This window comes from Acanthaster planci, linkage group LG19 (assembly GCF_054643075.1).
Source record: "Acanthaster planci isolate LZ-2023a linkage group LG19, COTS_SCS, whole genome shotgun sequence".
Lineage (NCBI taxonomy): Eukaryota > Metazoa > Echinodermata > Asteroidea > Valvatida > Acanthasteridae > Acanthaster > Acanthaster planci.
Window position 1 is genome coordinate 7,002,596 of NC_141795.1, and position 14,788 is coordinate 7,017,383.

A 14,788-nucleotide genomic window follows, 5' to 3' on the forward strand; every position below is an offset into this window, starting at 1 on the left:
TAACAACCATAACACAATAAATGCCATTTTGATCGCTGGCACCACTTTTCTGCCCATGCGGCTACCCATATACAAACAGAAATGAAAGGTCTGAATCGTGTGGTAGTTTTGGGGGAAGTGTCATCACTACTGGAGGAAGGGCTCTTCTGATGATTCATGCGTACATAATTTCTCCTAGGCAGGGCGAGCTAGCGGCAGTTATTGCGTGGTTGCACCGCAGACATAATAAACGCGTTTATGGGTTTCACCCACGCTGATTGACCGATTGTACGTTCAAGTTGTTTTCGTTTTCGGTTTGTTGACGTAATGTTTTTAGAATACAGACGCAGATATGCAAAACGCCGTGCAAACGTCGTAAAGAATTCGAGTTTCCCATAGGTTTATGCACAGATATGGACAAGACCAGTAGGCATCACTCTAAACATGAGTCAGTGCTCAAGTTTATATAGGCCTATATATAGCTCCAAGGACGTCAGCACAAATCATAAGTTCCGGTTGTGCTCTTGTTTTTTCTTATGCATCTGACCCTGAGTTGACACTCTTAGGTAATTTCAATCACGTGTAGGACCTATGTTCGTGGCTTTTATAGGGGTCCCCCGTAAATAGGCCAGAAATATGTCCGCCGAGCTCATTAATAAAAGTTATATAATCCAAATATTCTATATTAGAGAATCCTGAGGGCCATGGAATTGGGGAATCGAAGAAATATGGCACTGAACTTCTGGCTTGGACTTTAGTGCTTCCAATATTGAGTAATTTGGATGCAATTGAGTCCGAAAGTGGCACTATTTAGCCGTATTGCAGAGGGATGCATTTTCAAAATAGCTACTTGTACTTTTTCGGACAGTGCAATTTCCTTCATTTTTAGGGGTGGTCTGTTTTGGGTGAGAATTTCTCAAAAATACATTGACAAACCCACTACAAATTGAAAGGAAAATGAAAGAGGACATGTCCACCATCACTTTTCTGTCCAGCTTGGACACCTGTGAAAGATGGTGTCTAAGGGAATTTAGCTATAGGGGGCCTAGGGGTTGGTCCTTCAAAATTTCCCCCTCTGTCTTTCTGTGTACTGGCCAAGGTCAGTTTGAAGTGCATATTTGCATGAGATAGGCCTAGTTAGGTCATATGCGATATACGGGTATGAGCTGGAGTCCGCGCGGGATCAGATTGTGCATGCGCACTCCAACATCCTGCAGATTATTAAGTACCCCAATTGAACATGGCTGATCAAGGCTCTGCCGGTGTGCTCAATCTCCAATCTGCCGCCATCTTCCTGTTGATCTTCGTCGTCATCTTCGAGCTATTCCGACGGCCAAAGAACCTTCCTCCAGGGCCCTGGCGATGGCCTCTCCTCGGGAACTTCGTGGCGCTGACTCGGTCCGGGAAACACCTTCACGAGGTGTTGGCGGAGTGGGCCCAGCGGTACGGCGGCGTCATGTCGGTCGGGGTGCCACCTTCACAGTCTGCTGTCATCGTAGTGAGCGACCTTGACATCGCCAAAGAGTTGCTGTCAAGACAAGGGGAGCACCCTATTGACAGGGCCACCTTGCCATTGACGGATAAAATTACAGACACACGAGGTAAAGTAGTAGAGTCGTGGCGCACTTCGACGTTCACTTGATTTTCCTCACATAACGTTGCCAAACCTCGCTCTGGAAAAACCTAAAGCTCAATTCCTTGGGCCTATAAACTGGTACTAGTAACTTCATGATATATGGTGTTAAACCTTTGTGGACAATTTTAGTGTCATGAATTTTTGAAATTTTACTGGAAATCCAAACAAAGGAGTCCGGAATTTGTGCTCGAATTCAGCTGAGCGTTCCTTGAAAAAAACTCACCAAAAATCCCACATACACAGTAACAAGTTCATTTGAAGTCGGTAAATTCTTGTAAAGCATCTTTCTTGCTACTCAATATCTAACAACATATTTCTCGGGAAATTCTTTTCCTAATTTTGGGCACATTTTAAAAGAGTTCACTTCGCAAGTCGCGCCACGTTAGGGTACATCAGCAATAGGCAAGCCTTTTGAACGACCGTAACGTGCATGGCGTCATCAGCAGCACAACACACTCTAAAGATTTAGAAGTGATTTGATGAGATTTGAGAGACTCTAACACCTGCCACTGTGTAAAAGAAACAACAAATCCAGTTCAGATTCTCGCTAGAAAACGAATATTTTGTTCACTATGTAAATGGACCGCCATATTTCCTCTCTCTGCTGTCCTTGTAAAAACAAGCTGGCAGCCGATCAGGCTGCTGAGCAGGCCCAAATTTGTCGCTCAAATTTCCACCCTCAGATTTCATATAATGTTATGCGTTGAATGTGATATGCGGGAGCCTAATGAATATTGTAAATAATATTTACAATATTAATATTTATTCACTTAATTATGAAATATTCATTAGAAAATTTGCATTTTTAACTTTTTGAGGACTAGTTATGGCATACGTGCTTCCATTGTTGGAAACAAAATTTATTGGCTTGGGTATGCATCAGTGCACATGGACAGATGGTGAACGGTCTACTGCAGTTGAACCACGTTAATAAGAGTAGCTTGTATATAGCAGAAACCTTGTATTATTGGGAATGATAATAACCAAAAACAAGGGATTGAGACTTTAAACTGTCCTTGTTTCAGGAGAACCTTGCATTGACAGGGCTCTCATATTATGGAGGTTCGATTTTGTTTACAAAATCTAAAGCTAGAGCTCTTCTCTCCATATACAGATCTGGTGTAGGCGGTTTGTGCACTTTAAACTATTTAGGAACTTTGTAGAAATAAGCATGCCATAGTACAGGGTCCATTGGAGGGTTGCTGACAGTTAAAAGAGGACTCATTCCCGAGCCTTAATTACTGTCTTAAAGAGGTAGACATCAGTGTGGTTTGTCGTGATATCATTGATTTTTGGTTTTCCATCTTGAAACTCTGAAAAGAAGCACAGAGATGCGCACAGGCAATGGGATCTCCCCAATCAATCATTTTGCTAGAAGTGTCAGTATTGTTTGCCCATTGGGTATACAGTGACTATTGAAACGAACACAGAAAGTGAACTTTGGCCTAGTGAACATGTTTTGTGTGTTGATGTGCGTGATATTGTGGCACGAAAAACCACTAAAAGGCCATGAATCTCAAGTATTATTAAAGTTTTTGGCCATCAACATGATCAGTATCAGGCCACTTCAAAGATTAGCAAAGAACCTCTAACCTGATTCATTCACTGCTTACACTTTGATCCTGCAAAAAGGCGTTGAATTTACACATTGTAGCTGACTCATTTTGTTTTCGAAACAGGGAGCTTTTTATGGAGCAAGGGCGAGACTGCCAAAGAAGCGAGGCGTTTCGGCCTCGGCGCCTTTCGAAAAATGGGAGTCGGCAAGAAAAGCCTGGAGCACAGAATCAACGAAGAGGCTCGATACCTTGTCGAAAGTATCGGGGCTGAAAAGAATCGATCCTTTGATCCGAGCCTCACCATCCAGAACGCCGTGTCCAACATCATCTGCTCTATAAGTTTTGGGTCCCGCTTCGATTACGACGACCCAAAATTCAAGACGTTGCTGGGGAATTTTCGGGTTGTTTTCCAGAACTTAGGAGTTAGATCATTGGGAAACTTATGCCCCCTTCTCTACTACACTCCACTTTTCGCAAAAGTTAGAGAATCTGCCAAGTTTAACAGAGAATCTATCGCAACAATAGTTCAGGTAGGCACTTGTCTCATGTCAACCTAACAACCGTTTCCTTTTTTTGAGGGGGAGGGGAGCCATATCATGTTAGCCTTCCTGATGAGTGAGACTCACTTTTAAGGCATAGTGGTTTTTAAAGCAGCGCCGTGTCCAGGATTTGTTGGGGGAAGCTCAGCCTTAATGTCCCCCAAACAGCACACGATGCTCAAGCCTCCATAGCCCCCCTGGACTGGATGAACGGCTAGATCAAAGTGAGAAGTTTAACATGCTCAAAATTAAGATGTATATTGTTTCTTCTTTGGAAAAAAAAATCAAGCAAACTAAAACAACGCCCTCAAACCCACCTCTTGTGTAAGGCTCAACTTCCCCTTGGGCCTCCTTGGGTACACCATTGTCGGGAAGAATGCGAAAATTTATACTGTTATCCCTCTTAAATCTGCCATTGGATCCCTCTGCGGTGGGTGATCAGAACTCCCTGACGTCAACCTTCGAAACTAACTTTGGAAAATGAACTTTGAGAAATATCCCTTCAACTCAATCCAGGAACATCAAGATTCCTTTGACGAGAACGATTTCCGGGATATCACCGACATGCGCATTGCGGACATCAAAGAGAAAGAGCGGACTGGGCTTGCTCCGACCATCACCCACCAACACATCTGGCGGGGTATCCTGGACATGTTCGCCGCTGGCACGAACACAACGTCCCATACCTTGTTGTGGCTAATATCCTTCGTCCTCAAATACCCCGAAGTGCAAGATAAGGTATGAAAAGTGCAGACACAACATTTGTGCAGATACTTACAAAGTAATTTCATCTTCAAGCAAACTTGAGTTCTCCATTCTGATTGGTCTATCCATGGCAACAAACAGTGTAATACTGGTATTTAACTGCACTGCGTGGTTCATATCAAAGCCAACGCTTCTGCAATATTTTCACGCTAAATGCAAAACACACGTGCAACATTAAATTTGTAGTAAATTTAAAGGTAGCGCATTTGTGCGCACATCGTTACTGCGTGTCAAGTTTACTTGAAGATAGATTCGTTATCACGCTGACCCTCGTGGAACACGGAATAATGTAGTGCGTCTTAATGTCCCATATACCATGAGGCCCTTTTCCGTGTGCCACACGCCCTCATGTGATAACTAATAATATTGGTTATCAAGCAAGTGCAAGCGACCAGGGATCGACCAACCAGAATTGAAAATTCATGTTTGCTTGAAACCAAATGCATTCATTCTTCGTTTTTGTAATATCTTTTATCATCGCTTGTAGTCAGTGATGTCATAATGTAGGACTGCAAATGTCAAAATGATTCAATGATTCATAATAAACCTCAACTTCTTTGCAATGGAGAATTAATTTGCAAAATTTCTAATAATCTAAACGATCAGTTTATTAATATTATACTAAGAAGACTTCATCTCAGTATTGTCGCTATAAAGTCTTGCAATTCTGCTATGTAATATTTGGCAAAACATACCCGTATGGCTGAATTCCAACTTTGGTCTCTAGTTCTACATTGGGAAGTGCTTTGGTGACTGCTCCTAAAGCATAAACTCGTAATGACACACCCCGTTGCCTATCAATCAACTGTAACATGCAGATCCAGCGAGAGATCAGTGAAGTGGTGGGAAGCGATCGTCAGCCATCTTGCGAAGACCGTCCCAGCATGCCCTACACCAACGCGGTCATCAATGAAGTCCAGCGCCTACGTCCTGTGGCACCCTTTGCTTTGCCGTACGCGACAACACAAGAGTCTCAGCTGAAAGGATACACTATTCCCAAGGGAAGCAGTAAGATCGATACCCCATTTTCGCTCTCTTTTTCGTACATTTTAATCAAAATTGCACCTGATTGCACCCTGACAGAGCTCCAGTCTTTAAACCACAATGTAAATCTAATCTTGAATGTAGCATTAATAATGTCATTGCAGGCCGCTTTCAGGGACTTTCTAAAATCTTTATTGAATAGGGGTGATCATAAATCTGTGGGCGATGATGAACGACCCCAAGGTTTGGGATCGACCAGAGGAGTTTAATCCCGGACGTTTCCTGAGCGAAGACGGCAAGAAAATGATCCAGCACGAAGCCTTTGTACCATTCTCAACAGGTACGCTAAAAAAAACTTTTTGTTTCCTCCAAGTATTGGTTAGTTTTATTTGGACTGCTGTCGGCAAATTCACCCCTCGCGGGATCGGTATAATGAATTTACACACAGTTGCAGGATTCCAGCCATAATAGGCCTATGCTTTGAAGCCATTTTACGGTTGTGAAACAATTCTCTGTTGGCTTCAGTTGGCCCATGAAGATTCAAAACCATGCCGTTACATTTGAAAAGAAGAGGTGGCACAACCTCGTTCCCATGGGTACGATCTTGCCGCGCCATGTTGGTTAACGTTCCTACCATGCCTTGTGCGATCTAAGCCATGATATGGTATACAATTTACTTTAAATTTCCCACTATTTGGGATATTTTGAGCGTTTTCGAAACGAGTGGATTCGGCTAAGACGTTGGTTGGATTCGAGATTGGAGATAGCAGTACAAAAGAGTAAAAAGGGAGCGTCTTCTGAGCACATGGAAACAAATACATGCAATCTAAGTGTGTCACGGTCATGCGCAATTCGCACTGAACGCGCTGCCATTCATCGTTTCAGTCAACCGTTGTCAGGCTGTTAGGCTGAGGGGACAAAGAAAGTGTCCGCAGGATTGGCAAAACAGCAAAACTTACAGTGGAAATGGTCGTTTTTCCGGCATTTTTCTTTTAACTGGTCCTCTCCGCACATTGCTATTAAAAATGGTTTACAGGCAACCTCGGTAGGCTGGTCGAGAATAGTTGACTAGATTAGTTCAACAATCGTCGACGTGACCAGCGTGCGTTCGACCAGAGAGAGTCGAGCTATGGAACTATATGGTCCTTGAGCGAACTTGCCCTGTTATGTGCTTATGGTCCACGGTGCCTTACGCATAATCCACCATTTTGGTTCCGACAATTCAGGCACTCATGTCGCAATAATCACTATAAACCGCCCCTCAACTATCTGTTCTCTCTCGCCACCGACCGCCCTAATAAGTTACAGGGCGCAAATGTATGATGCAACTTTCGTAGAGACACTCACGCGACTCTTCCACGTGTATACCAGGCAAGATATGGGACGGAGGGGTACCCCTTACCTGTCCAATCCCTAGATGCACACTAGACTATTGTTACCTAACACCCCCCCCCCCGAAGTCTGTAAAGAATTCCTGAGATCCCGATCAAACAACGACCAACACAAACGCAGGGGGGGGGTTCTCTCCGTCCCATATCTTGTTTCAAATGTCCACGTGCGTTCGACACGTGTGCATTGCGATTAGAATAGCGAGTAACCCACAATACACAACACACCGCGCGTCAGCTGTGATGCATTGCCCTTACAAAGCTTACGAAATGCATTTGCCCTCCCAGCGCCCGAACGAAGCTAATACTGTGTTGATTTCTCGAATACAAGTTCTTTCGGATTCACTTCGCTTACCCAGGTCGTCGGAGTTGTCTGGGTGAAGGGCTGGCCAAGACGGAACTGTTCCTCTTCGCTACTAACCTCTTCCAGCGGTTCACATTTAAGCCACCGCCGGGGGCGTCTAAACCAGAACTGAAGGGAATCCTAAATCTCACCTTTGTTCCAGAGCCGTTTAAAGTACGTGCAGTTAAGCGTTAGATCTGCCAGATAAACGGCACCAACAGCGATTGTTTTGCTCCTTTTGAATGGCAGAATTGGACAATCATACTGCCTTGTTAAAGTATTTGAATTCAGATGCACGTCTTATTAGTAAAATTGCGTGATCTTCATTTGCATGAGCATGCGTATAAAAGGGTGACGAGTGATCGTTGTCAATGACCCCATTTTGAAGTGTAATGTACCCAGTTTAAATGTATTCGGTTTAGTTTAGCTTTCTGACAACAAGGAAAGGTTTCTGAGGAATGATATGGCTGCATGGCTGTCGGTGCTATTTTGTTCTTGAACTTGAATCTTCTCGACGTAGTTTAATTATTGTCATAGTTATAGCTAGTGTGCGATCAGTCACGCAGCCTGAATTTTAATTGTTTCCGACGCTTGTTCATAATTTTGTAAAGTTGCCGAGAAAACCTTTTTTTTGCGGAGCAAAACAGCACCCTACATCAGGTAACCTTTCATTTATAGGCATACAGTCACTGTATTATTTCATTAGATCTTCGGTATGAATTTTAGTCGGGAGGCATGCCAGCGACCTCTCGAAATTGTATGGGTCTAATGCACGAACTTCGAGAACACGTACGTGTTTTTCCCAGGATTCCAGAGACACATGGACGATGTCTAGGCCGTGTCCGAAACGGGATTCCAGAGTTACAGCTAGGTCTATCGTCTACGCGTCTCCACGCATTTCCAATGGAGTGAAGACCTACACCAAGCTCTAGACAACAGATTCAGATGCAGCCCCAGACTGGCTCTCGACTTTTAACTTAGTGTAAATAAATGTCACCAAAACTGGTTCTGCTTGCTTTAAATTTAATGGTTTAACTCTGTAATAAATATTCATAACGTGATAGAATAAAGCATCCCCAGCTGTTCAAACTGCACATAGGAAAATGTGGACTTAATAATTCCGTTCCAGTTCACGAACTTGTCCGCCCTCGTATAAACCTTTCTTTTTTGCCAGCCATGATTAGAATAGCTATAACTGGCTCTAAGTCCACAGCGAAAGAATCATTCAAAAAGTGTTCAAAAATCATGAAAAAATGAAAATATTACATCGTAAATAGTTGTGCTAAGTACTAAATGGAAATGTGTCCCAAGTTAATACTATTGACTCAAAATGAACGTTGAATAAGTATGTGGAAAAAATGATAAATATCTAAAGCAAGTGCAGCAATACCACTGAAAACAATTTATGGCATGTATGATATGTTTCATCATCATTTCTGCTAGTCCACAAAAATGAGACATCAAAAACAAAATCTCCGGCCTGACCCCCCTACCCATCCCTCCCAGTATCGATGACACTTTTTCTTATAGAGGATGTTCACTCGAAACTCGGACAAAGGAACAGATGTTAAGAATGATGAACAGGGATGACGAACAGGCTTCATCCAACAGGCTGGCTCGAGCACCCAGTGCCTTTGATGCTTTGACCTACTTAAGCAATGACGTTTCCTTTGGTGATGCATGAACGCAGTCCGCGGCAGTCGTAGACTTTGGACAAGTACTCAATAGCCGGCCCGAAGTAACCTGTTGACCAAAACCGACCGAAAGTTAGATTGACGATTCTGCAGTACCGCCTGTGACGCCAACATTTCAAAGCAGGACTACCGTGCATCATCAACACACATATAGCATGCATAACTACCATGACACAATAAATCCCATTTCGATCACTGAATCCCGTTTTTCTGCCCATCGTGGCCGCAGCCTCCGAGGATTTTCAGTGCACTGTAAAAAGACTTTAAGATCGTGATATTTCCCAGGAAAACTAGTAGGAAAAACGATTTCATGGGATTTTCTAAAGAAAAAACTAAACAAAGCCAGAACACCTGAGAGAAAATGATCAAAACATTTCCAATGGCCCGTCCGCCAAATTTTGTGCGCATGCGTGCATAAATATGAATTCTTTTAGTGCAAAAAGTCTGTTGGACTTGACTCAAGTCGGAATTTTCCGATACGATTTCTGCGTTTACGCTTTTGCATACGGAGGTCGCGCGTCCTTACTTGCTCTTGCGTCCACTTATTACTGTGACGTGAGTTCAGAAATCCCAATTTGACGAATCTGCTAGCCGTCTGTACACAGTAAACAGCTCATCTGCCAGAACAGGTAGCAGCCAATCACATTGCTGGACTTGTTTTTACGTCGTTCGTACCTCTATTATAATGAACGAGTCTACAAGTCGGACGAGAGAAATATGGAAGGCCTGCGTAGCACTGTGATTAGAATATTGGCAAAACATATATCGTTATTTATCTTGTTGCCTAGCTTTCGGTAACTGAGTACCTTCTTTAGGGCAAGCGGAATAAGTTCTGAATGAACGCAGAAATATCCACGTTCATTCCCCCTGGATGCAGCGTTCCAAGTTCAAAAATGACGCGCTGCTCCAGTTCCTTACGCTGTACACCAGACTCGCTCTCAGCAGGATGCAGACGACCGGCCGAGAGTACGCGGCGGCAGTGGCGACAGTGAGACGGGTGTTTGTTAGCGTATACTGCGCAAGTGTTCTGCGAAGCGGTCAATAAGGCGAGGCCTGGTCTCTCCGATGTAAAGTTCGCCCTGTTCGGGTGCTGGGCGACCAGCGAATCTTTGACGTCGACGCCAGGCAGGATATCGCGGAAAAGTTATCGAATGAGGGCGCCTTACAAGAAGTCATGCGAACGGCCGCCGGCTGACCGGCCGCACGCGATGGCTGGCCGGCGAAGAGCAACGAAAGCCGACTTGATTCAAGTCTAGTACCCGCGGACATATGTACAGTACATTATTTACACTGCAGTGTACTGAACAGTACATGTACATGTGTACAGTGTACATGTACATTACATGCACACTCCAAATATCAGGGTGACTTCAAAATCCTGCAGATTGAGCATGGCTGATCAAGGCTCTGCCAGTTTGCTCAATCTCCAATCTGCCGCCATCTTCCTGTTAATCTTCGTCGTCATCTTCAAGCTATTCCGACGTCCAAAGAACCTTCCTCCAGGGCCCTGGCGATGGCCTTTCCTTGGGAACTTCGTGGCGCTGACTCGGTCTGGGAAACATCCCCACGAGGTGTTGGCGGAGTGGGCCCGGCGGTACGGCGGCGTCATGTCGGTCGGGGTGCCACCGTCGTCACGGTCTGCTGTCATCGTAGTGAGCGACCTTGACATCGCCAAGGAGTTGCAGTTGAAACAAGGAGATCACCCTATTGACAGGGCCACCTTGCCAATGATGGAAAGAATTTCAGACACTCGAGGTAGGCGTAGGAACGACAGCAGCATCCGAACCCGATTTTATCTTGTTCAGTGTAGGGTTAGGTATGTACTCTCATGACCGTGTACAATTTGTAGCGAGTTGCGACATGAGTGCTGTCATTGTTGGACACAAATTGGCAGGTGTATGCGCCAGTACTTAGTGCACACGGACAGATGGTAAACAATCAATTGTACACATAATGAATGGCCCTTTTCGGAAAAAAAATGTGGCATCCAGACTCCACTTTTCTCATCATATTTCATCTCAATAAAAGTCAGCCATTACAGAAATGCTGGAAAGACACAAATTCTGGACTGAGAAACATTTACCGATGTTGTTGGGAATACTTAGAAAATTCTCGTCACTCCCCATAGACTGTGTACACAACTGCTGAAGTGGAGTCAGGATGCAACATTTTTCTCCATTTTTTTCCAAATATGAAGCTGGTGCTACTCTCCAAGGTCACGGTACATCCATAACTGTAAGGATGCTACATCCCAACTATAGCATAAGTCCCAACAATAGTTGGGACAGTCCCAGCTGTAGTGTTGCAGTTGGGCTGGCCGAACGATTGTTGACCAATTTCTGTGGGAATTGTCTCAACATTATCCAAGTCAATGTGTCTCGCACATGAAACAATTCATCTAAAATGTTGCATTTTATCTGTTCATCTCGCCCTATGACTGATGACATGACATTTGTGAACAATATGACTTTGGCACATGCTGGGTACGTCGTGCACACAGGACCTCTCTGCTGTGGTTGGGCTGGCCCAACTGTAGCACTCTAGTTGGGACGGGCCCAACTATAGTTGGGACTGGTGCTATAGTTGGGGTGAAACAAGGACATGAAGAAGTGCATATCAGAAATGGTGCTACTGCTAGGGCCTACTTTGGTTTCTATGCAATTTCTCTGCCGTTACAACTATTTTATTTATCCCCTAAGATTTCACAAGGTCTTTCGGGATGCGGTTGATATACATGTAGCAAGGGGGGGTTCATTTACATTGTTTTAAACCCATTAAATTGGTGAAATTTAGGAGAATATTCCTCACCCACACCACGGAACACGCACAACAGCTGCTCAATCGGTCATGTACATGTATGTAGGCCTATGTCAGTTGAAAGGTCGTCGTTGTCAGCAGTATAACAGCTTTTACCAATAGCAACGTGGATTTCATCTCTTTCTTTCTAGTGTCCTTTTGTTTTCGATTGACAGATGAATTTTAATTGGTTGCATTGCATGTTGATGGTGTTGACCAACTATAGTGCGGCCCAATCAAGTATCAATATTGGTTTTCCATTGGGTATACAGTGACTATTGAAATGAACACAGAAAGTGAACCTTGGCCTAGTGAACATGTTTTGTGTGTTGATGTGTGTAATATTGTGGCACGAAAACTGCTTGTTGATAAAATTAAGGCCATTAATTTCAAGTTTTATTAAAAGTTTTGGCTATTAACATGATTAGTATAAGGCCACTTCAAAGATTAGCAAAGAGCCTTTAACGTGATTCATTCATTAATTATATTTTAATCTTGCAAAGAGGCTTTGAATGTGCACGTTACAGCTGACTGAAGTTGTTTTTTTTTTAAACAGGGAGCTTTGCGTGGACCAAGGGCGAGACCGCCAAAGAAGTGAGGCGTTTCGGCCTTGGCGCCTTTCGAAAAATGGGAGTCGGCAAGAAAAGTCTAGAGCACAGAATCAACGAAGAGGCTCGATACCTTGTCGAAAGTATCGAGGCCGAAAAGGATCGACCTTTTGATGCAAGCCACCCCATCCACAACGCCGTGTCCAACATCATCTGCTCCATAAGTTTTGGGTCCCGCTTCGATTACGAGGACCCAAAATTCAAGAAGTTGCTGGGGAGTTTACGAGTTGTGTTTGAGAACATAGGAGTTAGATCATTGGGAAACTTGTGTCCCCTTCTCTACTACACCCCACTTTTCGCAAAATTGAGAGCATGTACCAAGTTTAACAGAGAATTTATCACAGCAATAGTTCAGGTACGCACTTGTCTCATGTCCACCTAACAACCGTTTCTTGTTTTTTTGGAGGGGGAGGGGAGCCAAAATCGAGAATTTCCTGTAATCATGTTAGCCTTCCTGATGAGGGAGACTAAAGTTCAGGGCATTGTGGTTCTTTGAAGTTGTGCTGCGTCTAGGATTTGTTGGGGGAAGCTCAGCCTAGAAATTTCCCCAAAACAGCGCACACTGCCCATTCCCCCCCCCCCCGGACTGGGATGTAGGACTAAATCAGAGCAGGTAGTTTAAAGATGAATAAGATGTATACTTTGTCTTAGGTTTATTTTCTTGTGAGAAAAATTGAGGAAACAAATCAAGGCCCTCTAGAAACCGACTTCTTGTGGAAGGCTCAAGCCCCCTCCCCTCCCCAAACTTTGAGAGAATATCTCTTTAAATCAATCCAGGAACATCAAGATTCCTACGACGAGAACGATTTCCGTGATATCACCGATATGCGCATCGCGGACATCAAAGAGAAAGAGCGGACTGGGCCTGCTCCGACCATCACCCACCAACACATCTGGCGGGGTATCCTGGACTTGTTTGGCGCTGGCACGGACACATCTTCAAACACCTTACTGTGGCTGATATCTTTCGTGCTCAAATACCCCGAAGTACAAGAGAAGGTATAAAACGTGCGCAAATATTTTGCAGATACTCAATATGTAATTTCTTCTTCAAGCAAATTTGAATTTTCAATTCTGATTGGTCCACCCATGGCAACTGTGTGATATTGTATGGTTCATATAAAAGCCTGCACCATTGCGCTGTTTTTTCACTCCAAAAGCAAAACATGCAGCTGCCACATTGGTAGTAAATTTAAAGGCAGCGCATTTGCGCGCACACCTTTACTGCGTGTCAAGTTAACTTGAAAATAAATTTGTTGTCACGCTTGTGGAACACGGAATCATGCAGTGCATCTACATGTCCCCAATCCCACTTGGCCTTGGGCCTTGTGACGTAAGGGACACAGACGGGCTTTTAGTTATCAAACGAGTGCGAGCGACCAGGGATTGGCCAATCAGAATTGAGAATTTGTGCTTGCTTGAAGACAAATGCATTCATTCTCCATTTTTGGAATTTATCACCGCTTGTAGTCAGCGATGTCATAATGTAGGACTGTAGTTGTCAAAATGATTCAAAGCTTACAATATTCATGTACATTTGTGACGCATTGCATTCTGAGCTGTATGGTTTGGACCAAAGCAGCAGGCTTTCCTGCAATGCCGTAATAAACCTCAAGTTCTTTGCAAATTCCTTTAGAGCATTAATGTGCAGAAGAATATCGTTGCTAATATTTAAACGATCAGTTCATTAATATCAAAATGTAATAAGAGTTCATCCCAGCATTGTCGCCATTTTATTCATTTTATTTTATTTCAACCACATCAAACAGCGACCAAATCACCAATTACAGAATAGTACGTGAAAATTAAATAATATATTTATGTATAAGAAATTTAATTAACAAATAAATAACTAACACCCCAAAACCCCCAAAATTCAAAAAAGACATTACAATTAAATAATACAATTAAAATTGCATGGATAACACAAAAGCTGGACATTTATAAAACATTCCACATAAAATTGGATTAATTAGATAAAACTGCTTGGTAGAGCTGCTTAGGAAAATTTCCAAGGCTTGTAACACCGAACACATCACACCTCCCATGGAGTCGGTTGTAGGTCAAGGAGATTCTGGAGACAAAGCCACGCTTTATGACCTCAACACGACTCTGTGGGACATGTAAGATTTGCTCGTTAGCAAGCCTTGTCCGTCTGCTAGGTGCATGTAAGTCAAATGGCTTAGCATCGGTGACATTGAGAAGATTGTGAAAATTTTGCATTTCTGCTAGGTAATACTTACAAAAACACACCCATATGGCTGGATTCCAACTTTGGTCTCTAGTTCTACATGAGAAACTACTTTGGTGACTGCTATAAAAGCATAAACTCTTGATGACTTACCTCGTTGCCCAATCAATAACTTTGGCTCGTAGATCCAGCAAGAGATTAATGAAGTGGTGGGAAGCGACCGTCAGCCATCTTGCGGGGACCGTCCCAGCATGCCCTACACCAATGCAGTCATCAATGAAGTCCAGCGCCTACGTCCCGTGGCACCGT

General features: G+C 43.6%; 2 protein-coding genes across 2 annotated transcripts in view; both read left to right on the top strand.

The window, feature by feature from the left end:
- Positions 1-1,138: 1,138 nt before the first annotated feature.
- LOC147795991 (cytochrome P450 2J5-like) lies at positions 1,139-7,891 on the top strand. Its single transcript, XM_087130168.1, has 6 exons — positions 1,139-1,580; positions 3,295-3,701; positions 4,227-4,448; positions 5,294-5,483; positions 5,662-5,799; positions 7,207-7,891. Exons 1-6 carry the CDS (start codon positions 1,220-1,222, stop codon positions 7,383-7,385), a joined length of 1,497 nt encoding a protein of 498 aa, XP_086986294.1. The 5' UTR covers positions 1,139-1,219; the 3' UTR covers positions 7,386-7,891.
- Positions 7,892-10,192: 2,301 nt separating this feature from the next.
- Positions 10,193-14,788, top strand: part of LOC147795992 (cytochrome P450 2J5-like) — a 4,976-nt gene continuing 380 nt past the window's right edge. The window contains exons 1-4 of the mRNA XM_087129965.1: positions 10,193-10,639; positions 12,237-12,643; positions 13,066-13,287; positions 14,665-14,786. Coding sequence (XP_086986091.1) covers positions 10,228-10,639; positions 12,237-12,643; positions 13,066-13,287; positions 14,665-14,786 — 1,163 coding nt within the window. The 5' untranslated portion in view covers positions 10,193-10,227. The remainder of the gene's footprint in view (positions 10,640-12,236; positions 12,644-13,065; positions 13,288-14,664; positions 14,787-14,788) is intronic.